At 46.8% G+C, this 16,801-nt stretch overlaps 1 protein-coding gene across 4 annotated transcripts in view; it reads left to right on the plus strand.

Moving 5' to 3' along the window:
- LOC107118210 (zinc finger protein 185-like) overlaps positions 1–11,490 on the plus strand; it is a 38,407-nt gene extending 26,917 nt beyond the window's left edge. For 3 of the 4 annotated variants that reach the window (XM_015420502.1, XM_015420505.1, XM_015420504.1), the window contains 6 exons: positions 1,568–1,681; positions 3,523–3,591; positions 4,775–4,855; positions 6,919–7,021; positions 8,368–8,466; positions 10,547–11,490. In XM_015420502.1, the coding sequence (XP_015275988.1) occupies positions 1,568–1,681; positions 3,523–3,591; positions 4,775–4,855; positions 6,919–7,021; positions 8,368–8,466 (466 nt within the window). In that variant the 3' untranslated portion in view covers positions 10,547–11,490. The remainder of the gene's footprint in view (positions 1–1,567; positions 1,682–3,522; positions 3,592–4,774; positions 4,856–6,918; positions 7,022–8,367; positions 8,467–10,546) is intronic. The other variant, XM_015420503.1, reaches the window with a different exon arrangement.
- Positions 11,491–16,801: the final 5,311 nt, after the last annotated feature.

Genomic DNA, 16,801 nt, shown 5'->3' on the forward strand with positions numbered 1-16,801 from the left:
TTGTGAGCTACCAGCATTAAAGTTGTGAGTGAGCGATTTGGCTGCTGCATAAATTAGTTTGCTCTGGAGCCACCCTTCCTGAGCTGAGACAAAAATGTGTGAGCCAGAGGCTAAAAGACTGTGAGCTAATTGACACTAATTCAACTTAGAGGGAACACTGCAGCAGGCCCTCCAGGGATTGCCCAACCCAGAGTTGGCAACCATAAGGGACAAGCAGAGCCAGTTTGGCCCCGAGCTCTGCTGAGGAGGGGTATGGGTCATGGTCAGTGGCAAAGTATCTCCGGTACCTGGCCTTACATTTGATGGCACACATGACCCAGCCCAACAAAATGACATTTATGTCAGATCCGGCCCTCATAACAAATGAGTTCAGCACCTCTGGATATCCTGCTTTTCTGCTCTCACAAGGGCCACCAAGGTGGCTAACGGAATTAAAACAGACATAATGAAATCATGTTTTAAAACCATTAAAACTAACCCCCCACCCAAACACACACATACATCGTAAGAGATAAAGAAGTACAGATAGGCCTAGATTTATTTTAAATTTCTGATTTTAATATTAGTTTTACCATTTCTGTATTTTAAAATTTTTGGATTCCTAAGTGCGCGGACTCTAATCTGGGAGAACCGGGTTTGATTCCCCACTCCTCCACTTGCACCTGGCTGGATGACCTTGGGCAAGCCGTAGTTCTGGCACAGCTATTCTTGAAAAAGAGCAGTTTCTGTCAGAGCTCTCTCAGCCCCACCTACCTCGCAGGGTGTCTGTTGTGGGATTAAAAAAACCAATTAAAACATTGGTCAAGAAGGAGAGACCGCTGAGGGGGGCACCAAACGAAACAAAAAATATAATGTTAGATGCTATTATAGTTTATAATTTTACTGTTCTTTTATGGGTTATCTGCCTCCTATTGTGCTGATTGTTGGTCTATGACCATAATAAATGTGTATGTACACACACGTATCGTTGAAACAATTAAAAATAGAGCAAAAATACATCCAAAGACACACACAAAAAACAATTAAAACATTGGTCAAGAAGGAGAGATTGCTGAGGGGGGCACCAAACGAAACAAAAAAGCTCTTCACCCGCTGGCAGAAGATGGCAGCAGAAGGGGACGGAGGCATCTCTCTGCGGGGAGCGTTCCAGAGTTTTGAGTTCTCCGCTCTGAATAGCTCTGGCGAAGACTTGCAAATCTGTCACGCAAGAAGAGCAACTGATATTAATGGCTGCAGAAACCAAACTGATTCTCCTGTGTAGGTGGCTTAGCTCCTGTCTCCACTGTGTCTGTCGCTTTTGAGTGCTCTGTCATTGTTGCGTACCCCTCTTTCTAGAGCATCCGTAAAGGGTCCGGCATGGTCCATAAAGAAGGGGTACCGATGGCAGAACAGTTTAAAATGGAAGAGGGGGGAAGGTCGTAAGCCACTTTGGGTCCCCGGTGGGGAGGAAAGCGTGGTATAAACGAAGGGAATAAAATAAATAAAAGGTACACTGCAAGAATGACAATTAAGTCTGAATGTCTGCATGTTAACAGGCCTGTTCACGCAGTCTCCTCTCTCTCGCCAGATATCTGCCCCGGCCAGAGGACAGAGCTGCCTTCACCTCCAGCTTCTCAACCACTTCCACTCAGTTCAGGAATCCCTCGGCTTCTGGCTACGACTCGGATCCCACCACAGCAGGGTGAGGAGTGCAGGAGGGAAGGGCTCTTCCTCTAGACTGTGGTTAGGCGTGTCAATGCACAGGTCATCGCACTGCCCGGGAATTCATGCTGGGCTTAAACAGTGATAGTTCAGGGGACTGCCCGCCTGCGCCGCTGCAGCTTGCCATGCGCTAAGCTCTTACGAGACAAGTATGTAGCTCCTGCTTGTCTGTAGTCTCCCTTAGGGCCAGATCATGTGGGGTGCTGCCAGGGCCGAGGACTCCTGGCGGGGCCCACAGCTGCTGACTCCCCGCTGGCACATCTCCTCTGATGCCTTTGCTCATGCCTTTCCCCTGCCTGCTCTTGTGCGTTCTGTCAACTGTGCTCCCCAGCTGCATATGCTGCCTAGCACTGCTGGAGAACGGGGTTTCCAGGTCTCTGTTGGAAAATACCTGGAGACTTGGGGGGGGGGGTGGATCCAGGAGGGGGCGGGGCTTGGGGAGGGGAGGGGCCTCAGCAGGGTACAGTGCCAGAATCCACCCTTCAAAGCCGCCGTTTTCTCCAGGGGAGTTGATCTCTGTCGGCTGGAGATCAGTTGTAAAAGCCTCCACCTGGAGGCTGGCAACCCTACTGGAGGAGGGCATGTGGGCGGTGCACCCTTCCTGGTGGCCACAGCAGTGGCACTCCTAGCTGCACCCTCTGCCCAGCACCCTCGGGGTAAAGGGAGTGCAGGCACTGTGGGCCGCTGTGATTGCAGGCGGTGGGAGAGCTGGTGAGTGGGCACAGGCTGGTGGCATACAGGTGGGTGGGTGAGAAGGGGGGCCTAGTAGCGGGCCTAGTGGGCCCCCGGGCACTCTGTGCTCCCCTGAAACCTGGAACCGGCCCTGGGTGCCGGAGCTCTTCGGCTGGAAGTCCTGGTGTATAAAAAGCAAATGCAGGGGAAGTCTGATATGGTCACAGTGCTGGGGAAGGGAGGGATTTCCCCTCTGTGCCATTTCAACCATGACACTGCTTACTACCCCTCTGCATATCACACCTTATCCAGTCACACCTGCTATTGTTATTCGGCATCTAAAATCACTCCACTCTCCAATTAGAAGGACAGATGGACTCCCATTCTAGCTGTATCTGAAGAAGTGAGCAGTGACTCAAAAAAAGTGTCCAAAAAAGGAAAAGGGTAAGGTAAAGGTTCCCTTGCTCGAAAGCCAGTCGAGTCCGACTCTAGGGTTGCGGTGCTCATCTCCGTTCCAAAGCCGAAGAGCCAGCGCTGTCCGAAGACGTTTCCGTGGTCATGTGGCCGGCATGACTAAACACCAAGGCGCACGGAACGCTGTTACCTTCCCACCGAAGTGGTACCTATTTATCTACTTGCAATTTCTTGCTTTCGAACTGCTAGGTTGGCAGGAGCTGGAACTAGAGACGGGAGCTCACTCCGTCATGCGGCACACTCGGGTCTCGAACTGCTGAACTACCGACCTTCCACAGCCTGCAGTTCAGCGTCTTAACCACTTGAGCCACCGCAGCTCCTTGTGGCTTAAACATCTAGGGGGAGCAATTTTGGCTGGTCGGTTGTGCTGGGAACAGCGTGGGAAAGTGAACACTTCCCCTTCCCTCTCTGGCACAGCCCTCATCCACATTACCCCCTCATGGCTGCTTTTAATGACCAAATTACCCCTCTGGGGTCTCAGTCACTGAACTCAGGTGTGGTGTGTCGCTTGGCCCTCAGGCGTCTAAAGAGTCTTGTCATACACTTTGCCGCAGAAAGTCCTTCCCATTCCCACCCTCGCATATAAAGAATACAATGACCCCCTACACCATAGGAATACAATGACTCCTACACCCACTTCTGTAACAGCAGCCGTCTGTTTCTGCTCTTCCACAGCAAAAACTTCCTCTTTGTGAAGGAGTCCATCAACAGCACAGAGCTGTCCTCCTCACCACGCCACACCAGGTAAGGGAACGCGAGGAGAAGTGGCAGACAATGATGACGGTTGGGAAGAAATGTTTGGTATAATTGGATGGTCACCAAGACAGCCTTACCTCTGGTAAGGGCCCAAACACCTCATGAGAGGAGAGGCCTTCATAGGCATGCTATTGCACACACTATGAAAATGGCTGGGAGGTGCACAAGGACACGATCTCTCTGCCACCACCTGGACAACCAGCTGATTGAAGCACAGTGGAAGAGAAAAGAGTGGCTGTAAACCCCCTTCCCCTCCTGTTCTGTTGGTGATGGGGGGAGGGCTTGGGGGGGGGAGTCCACGAAAAAAAAATGGTAAAACCTGGGAATGCTGAAGTCTGAGAACTGCTGAGGAATTGAGTCAAGAGTCCAGTAGCACCTTAAAGACTAACAAAATTTGTGGCAGGGTAAGAGCTTTTGTGAGTCACTGCTCACTTCTTCAGATACAGCTAGAATGGGAGTCCATCTGTCCTTATATCTTGGAGAGTAGAGTGATTTTAAGATGCTGAATGACAATAGCAGGTGAATGACAATAGCAGGCGTGATTGGATAAGGTGTGCTATGCAGAGGGGTAGCGAGCATGGAGAAATCAGCATTGGTAATGAGACAGGAAACCTAGGTCTCGATTCAGTCCAGGAGGATGTCTTGAGCTTCATTATCAGTTGCAATTCAGCAGTCTCTCTTTCTGCTTTCTAATCTCTGTTTGAAATTCCTTTGTAAGAGAACTGCTGTTCTTAAGTCAGCAACTGAATTTTGGAGAATGCATGTAATGAATATTGAAGGGATGGGGGAAGGGCCCTTTTGAGGAAGTCCTGCCTCCGATGCTCATGGGAGATCAGTAATGTCTATCTCCATGTGTCTCTCAGTGACGCTGTTTGCAATTGGCAACTGTTAAGCTTCAGTTATCAGAGAGGCAGCATGTGTGGTGGTTAGAGTCTCGGTCTAGGATCTGGGAGACCCAGGTTTGGTTCCTCCCTTTGTTGTGGAAACTTGCTGGGAGATCCTTGGTGAGTCACACACTCTCAGCCTGACCTACCTCACAGGGTTGTCGTGAGGACAAAGTGGGGGAGAGGAGAACTATGAAAGTCGCTCCGGGTCCACACTGGGGAGAAAGACTGGGTATAAATGTAATAAAATTACAAATTAAAAAAGTCTTCTCATCTTCCTTCTCCAGCCGCAGCCTGGTTGACTTGTCTACACTGGACAGACAAAACTACAACAGTGGCGGCTACATACAAAGCAACACGCCCAGAAGGTAAAAGGGTACTTTATCACTCCGGGAAGCCGATGTGGCAGAAACCAATTCTAAACTCACATACAAATAGCAAAACCTGACGAATAATTAGAACACGGGAATGGCGTTCCATGCTTTTAAGCAATTTCTACTCTTGTCTGACTCTCCTGGTGCAAGATGCATCTCCCTCGCTATTTTTAGATGTTCAGAAGATTTTTACGGGGGGGGGGGCACAGGCAGAAAGGCGGAGAACCCTAAGGCAGCAGCAAAGCAAAGGCGGCGTGTGTGTGTGGGGGGGAGGTGGACGTGTTGATGGCCCTACGCAGGAGGAACAAAGAAGACAGGAACCTTTCCTGCTGCACTGAAACAAAAGTCTTCTCCTTGACCTGCCTGGAGGGAGGCCTTGGGGATGATGCGGAATAACTGAGGAGGGGGATTGACGAGGTGTGTGCGGCAGGCAGCCTCTTCTAATGCCCTCCCAAGTAAGGCACAGCCTCTCAGGCGGCGAAGATTCCCTGTGCCCTCCCTGCCACCCATGCTCAGCCTCAGCATCCTCTGAAAACAAGTTACATAACGCATTGTATAGCAACCAAAGGCCCGGGAGTCGTATCTGGAGCACAGGAGAACAGCGGTTTTAAACACACACACACCCCTTTGTGGGTTTCCCTGACCTCAAATGGCCCCCTTTGGTTCCTGTTCACCCCCAAACACATGGATTGTCTGTATGTTTCCTCCAATGAGATAAACAGCAGCTCTAAGGGGGCTGTTTGAGGACAGGAAAACCCACGTAGAGGAAGAATTGATTCCCTTTCCCCTTACTGTATCGGGACTCCCTGCAGCTGCTGGAAACTTCCTAAGGTTCCTACCTTGACACAATGGAAGACAAAATAGCGACACCATTGGTAGTTATGGACAATAGTAAACTACCAAATACCTTTCTAGAAAAACGGTTTGCTTTTTTTGAATATGTGACGGCACACCAAACGAATCAGTATCGATTACCACAAAAGTACAAGAGTTTTGTTTTCTATTAAAGGGAGGTCTATTTATTTAATAGAATAGAGGTAATGAGTTATAATGTAAAATGTTTATTGTGTTATGTTGTTAATGCATACTGGCAGTTCTTGTATTATGGTTTTTCCTATATTGTTGGAAAATCTTCGTATTACAGTTATTGGATTGTTGTAAATTTTTATTTTGTTTATAAAATTAATAAAATGAGAGAAAGTGAGAGATGCCCATTCTGGATATATGCCCAGCATCGTGCCCTCTTAGATGCTCAGAAAACCTTGGAAGGTGGGCAGAGCAAACTAGAAATATTTTGCCAGATCCACATAACCTGCTGTGCTGCAGAGGCTCTGCTCCTTCCCTGCTAGGAGCATGTTGAGCTCCGACACCACTGCCAGTACCTCTGGAGCTCACCTCGGGCCAGGTAGCAACAGAGGTCTAGGGTGTGATGATGGCGCAGGGCTATTTTTGGGCAGGAACGCACAGGAATGGAGTTCCGGCTGGCTCCCAAGCTGGCCACGCCCAGCAGGAACTCATTAGCATAATAGGCCACACCCAAGAGCAGAAACTCATTAGGATTGGCTACATTAGGGGTGTGTGGCCTAACATGCAAAGGAGTTCCTGCTACAAAAATAGCCCTGGGTTTTGACAACAAACAAGGTAAACAGAATAAGAAGCAAAAGGTGGGCGTGGCTGGATGACCACACTTCTGGTGGCATGGGGGTGTGGCCTAATATGCTAATGTGCTGTGCTGTCAGGGGTGTGGCCTAATATGCTAATGAGTTTCTGGTGTTGGGTGTGGCCTATTATGCTAATGAGTTCTTGCTGGGCTTTTTCTACAAAAAGAGCCCTGATGATGGGCATAGGCCACACCAATCACCGCCTCCCATGCCAGTCCCAGCTGGGAGCAAGGCAAGCCCCAGGTGCTTGTCAGCAGCAGGCATCCTCTTCTAGTTGTAATGCCCTAAGCTACTGCTCGGGTCTCTTGGGTGGTGAGCTGACCCTGTTGCTGAGGCAAGGATGAAGGAACTTCCTTGTGGTCCCTTGACTCCTCACCTCCTCCTTCTCCTCGTCAGGCTCACTGAAGACCTCTGCACTTACTGCGGCCGCGAGATCCGCAACTGTGCTAAGATAAAGATCGAGAAACTGAATATCTGCTGCCACGACTTCTGCTTCCGGGTAAGGGCCCCCTTTTTCTAAAAGTCATCCATGCAGAATGGTAGTGTGAAGCACAGTTAGGAAGGGAGGTGAGTCAGGAACCAAACTCACCCTCTCCAGCAGGAAAATCTAAGATCTGATAGAGGAAGAATGGAACTTGGTACAGGCGCACAGAATTTGGCATTGCAGCCATTTTTTAAAAGACAGCTTTTCAGCTGTATGACTGCTAAGCTAAATTTGAAAACATGCAAGCACAGAATTCGGCATCCAAAGAACCTCATCTTTCTATTTTTTAAAAATAGCAACCTTGTAGTTGTGGAGGTGAAGAGAAGAGGCTTCAGTAATCAGCGTAGCTATGCGTTCTTCCCACTGTGGTCATTAGATGACAAAACTGTGCAGAACCAAATAAATAGATGCAAGTGTGCATAATTTGATGTGCAAAGTGTTGCTTTCCTTGGCACAGAACTAAATTTTGGTTCCTTTTTTAAAAGTGAAGAATTTACAACCCAGGTAACAAGAGAAATGAATGGATCTCCAGATCCTAGAGATAAAATGTACTTTGTGTAACTAAGTAAAGCTAAGTATAAATAACTGCTAAGGGTATACACAGCCTATGGACCTGATGAGTTTTAAAGGCAGCGCTGGATTTCTGTTTTATTTCACTGGAATTATATGTAAAGTTGTGTAAATTTAGACACGCACACACCCTTTTAAGCCATGTTAGTTACTCTTGAAGGCAAACTGTACAGAAACAGGAGTTTGGCTCGTTTAAATTTTCTGTTCGCCTCTTGTTGATTTTTCTCCCTTAGTGCTTGCAATTTCTATTATTATTTTCCTGGCAGTTGCATATGACATACAAATAGTGCAGAAAGCAACACATAGAGGGAAATGGGTGAAACGAAAAGGCTCCCAACAACATGAGAAAACAAAGAAGAAACAAAGAAGGGACATATTCTCTGAGAATTGCTTTATACATGTCTGTTCATCACATTTTTATCTTTCCCTCCCTCCAAGGGGCTCAAGGTGCCTTACGTAGCTTTTCTCTCCTTTATCCTCACAACAGTCTTGTGAGGTAGGTTATGTTACATTACAGTAGCTGGTCCAATGAAACCCAGTGACATAGCTAAGAGGAGATTTGAACAGGGTCTTCCAGGTCCCAGTCCAACACTCTAACCAGTACATCACACGAAAGAATGCACTCTGTGGGTACACTACTGCTTCCCAGTCCCCAACACTTGTGAAGCACCTCTCTCCCCAAACCACGCATACACAAAAAGAGGAGGGCAGCTGTTGCAACCACCCTGGAGAACATCAGTGTGTCTTAATTCTGCCTCAATTGCGGCTTGTCTCTTTTTCTCTGTCCGTAGTGTGGGATTTGCCACAAACCAATGGGAGACCTGCTAGACAAAATCTTCATTCACCGCGACATTGTCCACTGTGACAAGTGCTATGAGAAGCTCTTCTAAGTAAGTGGGGCCAGCTCTTGGGTAGGCATGGGCAGGCACAGGGAAAATACATGGGAGTAGCCTAGAGGCCAAATCAGAGGCACTGGAAGATCCATCACCCGGGGCTTTTCCACGCCAGGTTTTTGCTGCAGCCTGGCTTCTTAACTGCACCGGCTTTTCTTTCCTTTGTGGACAGCAGGGCTATTTTTGGGCAGGAACGCACAGGAACGGCGTTCCGGCTGGCTCCTGAGTTGGCCACGCCCAGCAGGAACTCGTTAGCATAATAGGCCACACCCAACAGCAGAAACTCATTAGGATTGGCTACATTAGGGGTGTGTGGCCTAACATGCAAAGAAGTTCCTGCTACAAAAAAAGCCCTGGGTTTTGACAACAAACAAGGTAAACAGAATAAGAAGCAAAAGGTGCGTGTGGCTGGATGACCACACTTCTGGTAACATTGGGGGTGCTGCCTAATATGCTAATGAGCTGTGATGTCAGGGGTGTGGCCTAATATGCTAATGAGTTCCTGCTGTTGGGTGTGGCCTATTATGCTAATGAGTTCCTGGTGAGCTTTTTCTACAAAAAAAGCCCTGATGGACAGTATCATTTGCCAGTTGCTCTCTGGGTCTTTTTGTGAGTTTTCAGTCTCACTTTTTGCAATAGGTAAATAATAGTACCTGCCTGCCCTACAGTGTGATTATATGGATTACTGACATAATGGGTACGGAGTGCTTTGGACACTCCAAAGCAGCCTAAGAATTCTGAGTAGTAATATAACAACAGCAGGATGGAGGCACAGAATAGCTGTGATGCTCCATCTTGTTCTGTCCAAGTGGAGTTAGTCCCTCTCTGTCTCTCCTGTGTTGCTGCTCCATGGCATCAGCTAAAATGGGCAAGGCATTTCCCCTTCCTTGGCTGCCACCTGACACTGTGGAAACTCGAGCTGCAGTGTTAGAAGAGTCGAACAACAAATATATACACTGCAAAAACCTTATTTATAAGCTAAAGTGTTCTATATGTTCCATCTTATAAAATGCATTGTGTATTATTTTCATAATATTCTAAAACAGGTATATATTCTTACAGATGGCATTGGACTCCTGAGAAGCTAGCAAAATGTTATGCAAATATGAATAGAAACTGCTGGAAATGTAAAAGAAACGTAGGAACATATATACATATGTGGTGGAATTGTGATATAATACAAAAATATTGGAAAAAAGTCTATAGTATGTTAAATGAAATAATGGGGACTCAGATAATATTCACACCAGAAATTGCTTTATTAAATATGTTACCTATCTCATATAATAGGACAAGGAAATACTTTATAGTTTACTTTTTTACTGCAGCAAGAATGCTATTAGCCAGTAAATGGAAAACAGATGAAATACCTTCAAAAACAGAAATAATAGAAAAGATATTATCAATCGCTGAGATGGATAGATTAAGTATGATATTACAAGGTAAAAGTAGAGAGGTTTTTGATAAGAGATGGAAACTGTTATACACTTGGTTGGAGAATGTATATAAGAAAGACTCCAAAGTATGATGAAATATACAATGTAAGAATAATATATACTGGAAAATTACATAAATAAAACGTTTTAAAAAATAAATAAATAAAACAGGTATATTTTCAATTTGTGTAAAAAGGACTGGTAGTTATTAGATTGTACAAACTGATTATTATTGTTGATATTGCACGGAATGAATATATACCTGTTTTAGAAGATTATGAATAATACACAATGCACTTTATAAGATGGAACATATAGAACACTTTAAGGACTGGTAGTTATTAGATTGTACAAACTGATTATTATTGTTGATATTGCACGGAATGAATATATACCTGTTTTAGAAGATTATGAATAATACACAAAACACTTTATAAATAAGGTTTTTGCGGTGTATATATTTGTTGTTTGCCACCTGACACTGGCAGATGGGTTTTGTAGCATGCTGCAGGTACCCCTGCATGGGGTATATTACCGCCAGTCTGTGATGCCCCGTCCGCTGTTCTTCCAGCTTGTGCCGTAGCTTCTGGCTTGTGCATCTTTAGATCAGCTCATCCATTCCTTCTCCAATTTTCTCCTAGGATCTCCTGATCAGAAGAGGCAGCCAGAGAGAGAGAAGCCTGCCCGCAGCCCCCACCACGAGCCAGGATATTCCCAGTGCCTTACCAGCATTTGTTCTCTTCTCAAGATTCATCTTTTGCCACCTTTCCCCCAGGGAAACGGATTCACATCCACTAGTTTATTGAATAAGGGCCAATCTTAGCGCAAACCAACAGAATGGGAGCACGTACCAAAGAAATTGCTCAAATCCTAAGGTGCCGAGCCAATCATTTGTCTTCGGGGAACTCTATAGGTGCCCGGCAATTCTGAGAAACCAGGTGCAGCAGGAGATCCCTGGGGAGCGCCTCCTTTGCGTTTTTCATTTTGCCTTAGCATCGCTGCAGTGGAGCTCTGGGTCAGATCGGAGCGACAGTATGGGGGGGTGGGTGCTTCATTCTATTCCCTTGGGCTATTTTCCCTGTCAAAATCACTCTCCCAAGCTGCTTTTCTCCCTGCCAGGGAAAAAAGATATATCGTATGTTTATGCAGTATAGATAGCATATTTTGGCTGGTGACTGGACTCTGAAGCAGGTATGTTAGGACCTTTTCTCCTTCATCTCTTTGACAGGGCCTGGGTCTGCAATGTCAGTTTTGGCCTGCAGCCCCTGATAGGAACATGGAGTGCTGGCCAGTCTGCAGGAGAGCTCAGAACAGCCCCCCCCCCTCCCCGACCTCCAAACTCAACGCCACTGGGCAGTTTACTGCATTCAGTGGGGGGCAGTTCCTGTGCATGTTTGGCACATGATGATCGGAAGCAGCGAGGGGTGATTGGCGTGCTGGGCTCCAGCATCCTTCCTCTGGGCCTGGCACCAACTTTTATCACAGCCCAAGCCCACCCAGTACATGCACACTCAAGAATCATGCAGAGTAGGGTTGCCAGCTGAGAATTGGGACATTCCTGGAGATTTTGGGGGTGGAGCCTGGGGAAGGCGGGGTTTGGGGAAGGACGGGACCTCAGTGGGGTATAATGCCATAGAGGCCGGGCTCTTTTTGTAGCAGGAACTCCTTTGCATACTAGACGACACACCCCTAATGTAGCCAATCCTCCAAGAGCTTACAGAGCTCTTCTTACAGGGGCTACTGTAAGCTCTTGGAGGATTGGCTACATTAGGGGTGTGTCGCCTAATATGCAAAGGAGTTCCTGCTGCAAAAAGAGCCCCCATCCTCCAAAGCTGCATTTTGTCCCAGGAAACTGATCTTTGTAACCTGGAGACCAGCTGTAATTCTGGGAAATCTCCATCTACCACCTGGAGACTGGCAACCCTAACAGGGGGAAACTTCATTTCTGTATTGACGTCAGCAGACTCAGATTAGCCGTGTTAGTCTACTGCAGCAAAATCAAACAGGGATCCACCTTAAAGACTAACAACATTTATTCTATCTGTGACTCTGGAAAGCTCATGTCGGATGACATTTTGTTGGCCTTTAAGGTGCCGCTGGACTCCTCGCTTAATAAGTAGACTCAACAATGGTGTAATCAGGGCCGGCTCACTCACTAGGCGAACTAGGCGATCGCCTAGAGCGGGCTGGCCCTTAGGGGCACCAAACTGCACCCGGCCCCGTACTCTGGGAGTTTCTTGATTATTGGTGTTTTTCATTCTTCCTAAAATGCATTTATTTTTGAAAAATGGTGGGCGCACGGGGGGGGGGGGCGCCAGAAGGGATCCTCGCCTAGGGGGCAAAATTCCACAGAGGCCATCCCCCAAAGCTGCCATGTTCTCCAGGGAAACGGATCTCTGTAAGTCTCCAGGGAAATCACCTGGAGACTGGGTCTTAATATGCAGACCCAACAATAAGTAGTAGTCCTAACAATGTCAATGGGCTCGCAGCTTAGGTTTCCCCAGTTTCTAGTCCCAGTAAAGTAGGCCCATTTATCTCCGCCCACGGACCCCCGTGCATGCTTGGATCCTGCCTGCATATATGAACTCAGCCATCCCGAGGCTCAGCCGACATAACCTGAAACTCAGCAGTTTTTAACACAGTCGGCTTGTGCATTCGGCTGCGAGCCAAGCAGTGCGCAGAAAACAAAGGTCCTCAAGCGCTGGGCGTGCCCTTGTGAACTAGCTCAGCTTTGCCCCGCTGCTGTTTTTCTAAGGAGGCTCATCGTAAAACAGGCATAAAAGTGACCTCACTCTAGCAGAACTGTTGCAAAGGTGTACTGATTGTCAGAGGTCATTTCGGGGGGGATCGCGGGGGGCAGGGCACATGACGAAGCCCCGCCCCCTGCTTCCGGCTGCCCCGCTTCCGGCCCTCATTCAGCCAGGAGGAGGCAGGAGAAGAGGGAGGGTAAGTTGCTTCCTCCCTGCCTCTCCCCACCCCTGCCTGCCTGGGGCCAGGGAGGGCCTTCGCGGGGCTTCCTTGCACTCCCGCCGGCCTTGCAGGTCCACCGCCGGGCCCCTCATGGGACTCGGCAGTGGAGCTGCAAGGCCGGCGGCGGCGTCTGGGACCGTTGGGGGCGGGGTGTGTGGCCTTATGACACACTTCCGGTGATGTCAGGGGATGTGGCATATGCTAATGAGTTATGCTAATCCGCCCCCCTAGCTCTTTTTCTACAAAATGACCCCTGCGATTGTTAAGCCCTCGGCAAAGGAGAAATGATATAGTAAAACCACCACCACATGATTGTTTTTACGGCAAAACTTTGATCTCCTTTCATTTGGTCTATAGATCTTTTCAAAGTATCTCCAGAACATCAAAAAATCATCAGTCCTTAGGGATGAAATTTGAATCTTGTTTGCAACTTTGAATCTTGTTGGCATCTTTGGTCAATATTGATCTTTCGGGCTGAGTTCCTCTCTGTACGTCTCCCTTTCCTCAAGCTCCAGAAGGCGTTCTGTAAAATCCGAGTGTGTGTTTTTCCCAGCAACAGGTGAAGTTTCAGAAGCCAACTAACAGATTGCTTGGTTTGCTCGAGAAGCTGCTTTGGGAAGGGACTGCCGGGAAGGCCATTATCAATTTTAGCTTCATTGTCTTAGTTTGCCAGTCTGTTCTCTTTGCAACAAATTCTTAACTTCTACACACAATTCTAATAAACTTTAAAGTGTTGTGTGCAAAGAGCAGATCCAGAGTTCTTCATTTAATGGTCTGTGTAGTTTATCTCTTGGTGCTTTAGAAACATGGAAATGTAAACAAAAAATATTTGGCTAGTTCATATTGCAGCCATTAGAACTGGCTCAGGAACTAGAAGAAATAATTCCAAATCCCCACTACCATTAAGCTCGCAGGGTGATCTTGGGTCAAACCTACATTACAGGATTCTTGTGAAATACAAAAGGAATATAACATATGGTGTCTTGAATTCCTTGGAGGGAAGTCGGAATAAAAATGTTTATTAATAAATATTGCACAGCAAAATTGGGAGAGAGCTTTCTGTTGTGGGGGAGAAGGAACATTTCTCCAAGTTATGATTACTGAGAAACTAGTTTAGACAAAGGTGGGGGAGCATGATGTAAAATTAGGCATGTGCAGTAAGTAGATAGAAATAGTTCCCTCTTTCCAATAACATTAGAACTTATATACACCGAATGAAATCGACAGGCTGTAGATTCAGGATGCACACCTGGAAATACCTCACACAACACACGATTCATTTATGGAATCCTCTAGCACAGGATATGGTTACAACCAATGTTCCCTCTAAGCTGTGGAGTCTTGTGAGCAAAAAAATTCCTCTTTGTGAGCTACTAGCATTAAAGTTGTGAGCGAGCGATTTGGCTGCTGCATAAATTAGGGTGCTCTCGAGCCATCCCTTCCTGAGCTAACACAAAAATGTGTGAGCCAGAGGCTAAAAAACCGTGAGCTAGCTCACAATAACTCAGCTTAGAGGGAACACTGGTGACAACCGCCGTCACAGATAGTTAGAAAAGGGGATTAGACAATTCATGGAGGACACAACTGCCAGGTGCTGTTAGCCATAATGCTTAAATGGAACCTCCATGTTCAGAGGTAGTTTGCCTCTGAATGTCAGTTTCGGGGGAAAGGAACAGCAGGAGAAGCCACATGCCTTCGTGCCCTGCTTGTGGGCTTCTGCAACACATCTGTCTGGCTGGTTTTGGAAATGGGATGCTGGGCTAGCGGGACTCTTCTTGTGAGAACAATTCCCAGTAGAAAGTCAGAAGCCCAAACACCTGGAAGAAGGCATTCTTCCTCTGCACCCCTTCCAATCACTTCCCACAAATACCATCTTATCCGTCTGTTCTGTTCCTGGGCCCAATACTTTCCATCCTTTCTTTGTTTCCTCATCTCTGCCCCCCCCCCCAAACTGATATTCAGGCCAGAAAATAAAATCAAACTATGGAGGGGGTTGCCTAAATGTGGGCAAATCTCAGCATGTTGGGGAATCTAGTCTTCCATTGCTCTGTTCCAAGAAAGAAAAACAAAAACTAAAGGTTTGCACAGGGCTTTTTTTGTAGAAAAATCCCAGCAGGAACTCATTAGCATAATAGTGTGGTCATCCAGCCACACCCACCTTTTGCTTCTTATTCTGTTTACCTTGTTTGTTGTCAAAACCCAGGGCCTTTTTTTTGTAGCAGGAACTCCTTTGCATGTTAGGCCACACACCCCTAATGTAGCCAATCCTAATGAGTTTCTGCTGTTGGGTGTGGCCTATTATGCTAATGAGTTCCTGGGCCAACTTGGGAGCCAGCCGGAACTCTGTTCCTGTGCGTTCCTGCCCAAAAATAGCCCTGGGTTTGCAACATGGCGAGAGAGGGAAGTAACTTTGCAGCTTTTTGTAACTTTGCAAAAAAGAAAGAAAAACACACAACCCAAACACTGCATGAGTGTCTGAGCTCTGCAACTGTACAGCAGAGGACCACTTCATTTAAAAAGAACCTTATAATATAGGCAGAAGACAAATGAGCATGTGTATTTAAATGTATTTCTTTACCATATTTCTATGCTCCCCCCAAAAGGAACTCAAAGTGGCCCACAGATTAAAACATTCTAGGGAGTGGTTGAGCATCTGCTTGGCTCTGCTCAGTGGTAGAGCATCTACTTTGCACGCAGAAGGTCCCAGTTAGTGTTCCCGCGAAGCCGAGTCAGTGCGAGCTAGCTCACAGTTTTTTAGCCTCCGGCTCACACATTTTTGTCTTGGCTGAGGAAGGATGGCTCCAGAGCAAACTAATTGATGCAGTAGCTGAATCGCTTGCTCACAACTTTAATGCTGGTAGCTCACAAAGTAGAATTTTTGCTCACAAGACTCCACAGCTTAGAGGGAGCATTGGACCCAGGTTCAATCCCTGGAATTTCCAGTTAAAAGGACCAGACACTGGGTGATGTGAAACACCTCAGCCTGAGACCCTGAGGAGCCAGTGCCAAGCGGAGTAGACAATACTGACCTTGATCGACGAAGGGTCTGATTCAGCGTAAGGCAGAACCATGTGTTCAATTTTTAAAAAACAATACAACAGACAGGTAGACAAAAAGCCTCAGTTCAACTCACCACCACCACCAAAACCTCTCTAAACAATTCAGATTCACAACGCCTTCTGGAGGCCAAGATACTTGGCCATTCCATAATGTGGGAGCCACCATTCAAATGGCCCAGCTGGTGGCAGTTCTCACCTGCTGGGATGATGGAATGCAAAATGGACATTGTGTCATCTGATGCTCAAACCCATCAAGGAAAAAAGAATGCAGACAAGGACAGGGCTTGCCAAGTTGCCATACCTCTCACCCCCCACCCCCACCCAGTTTTGTTGCAGGCTTCAATTCCTCTGTTTCATATGCATCTTTTTTGCCCTTCACAATTACTGATGTGCACATGTGCTTTCATAAAACACTACAAAAGAACAATCTTGATGTTGTTGGATATTGTAACTCTGCATGCAAGAAGATCTGGGAGGGAAAGGATTAAGAGAAGTCTCTCTGGCAAACTTGGCAGTTGGCCCCACCCTCTCATCGGTTAGATGTTGAGCCACTTTGGTTGTTGTCTTCTTTTTCATCTTATATAGGACGTCTCTTCTTCTCACTCTGTTACCTGGGCTTGGAGCTGTAGCAAGTTAACCTTTTTGAAGTTAATTCTTTAACAATAAGTTAAATGTACCTACATGAATATGTCATGTAAGATGTGCTTCTATTTTTGTAAGTAAAATTTCTTTCTCTCGTTACCACTGGAGTCATATCATCTTTGTAATTTGTCTGAACAGCATCCCCCCCCCTTAACTGGGAAATGTAGAAGACTAGGGATACTGTGGTCCCGATCACACGCAGAAGTAGCCGCCAGATATGCACGA

Source organism: Gekko japonicus, unplaced genomic scaffold (genome assembly GCF_001447785.1).
Source record: "Gekko japonicus isolate JY-2015 unplaced genomic scaffold, Gekko_japonicus_V1.1 scaffold507, whole genome shotgun sequence".
NCBI lineage: Eukaryota > Metazoa > Chordata > Lepidosauria > Squamata > Gekkonidae > Gekko > Gekko japonicus.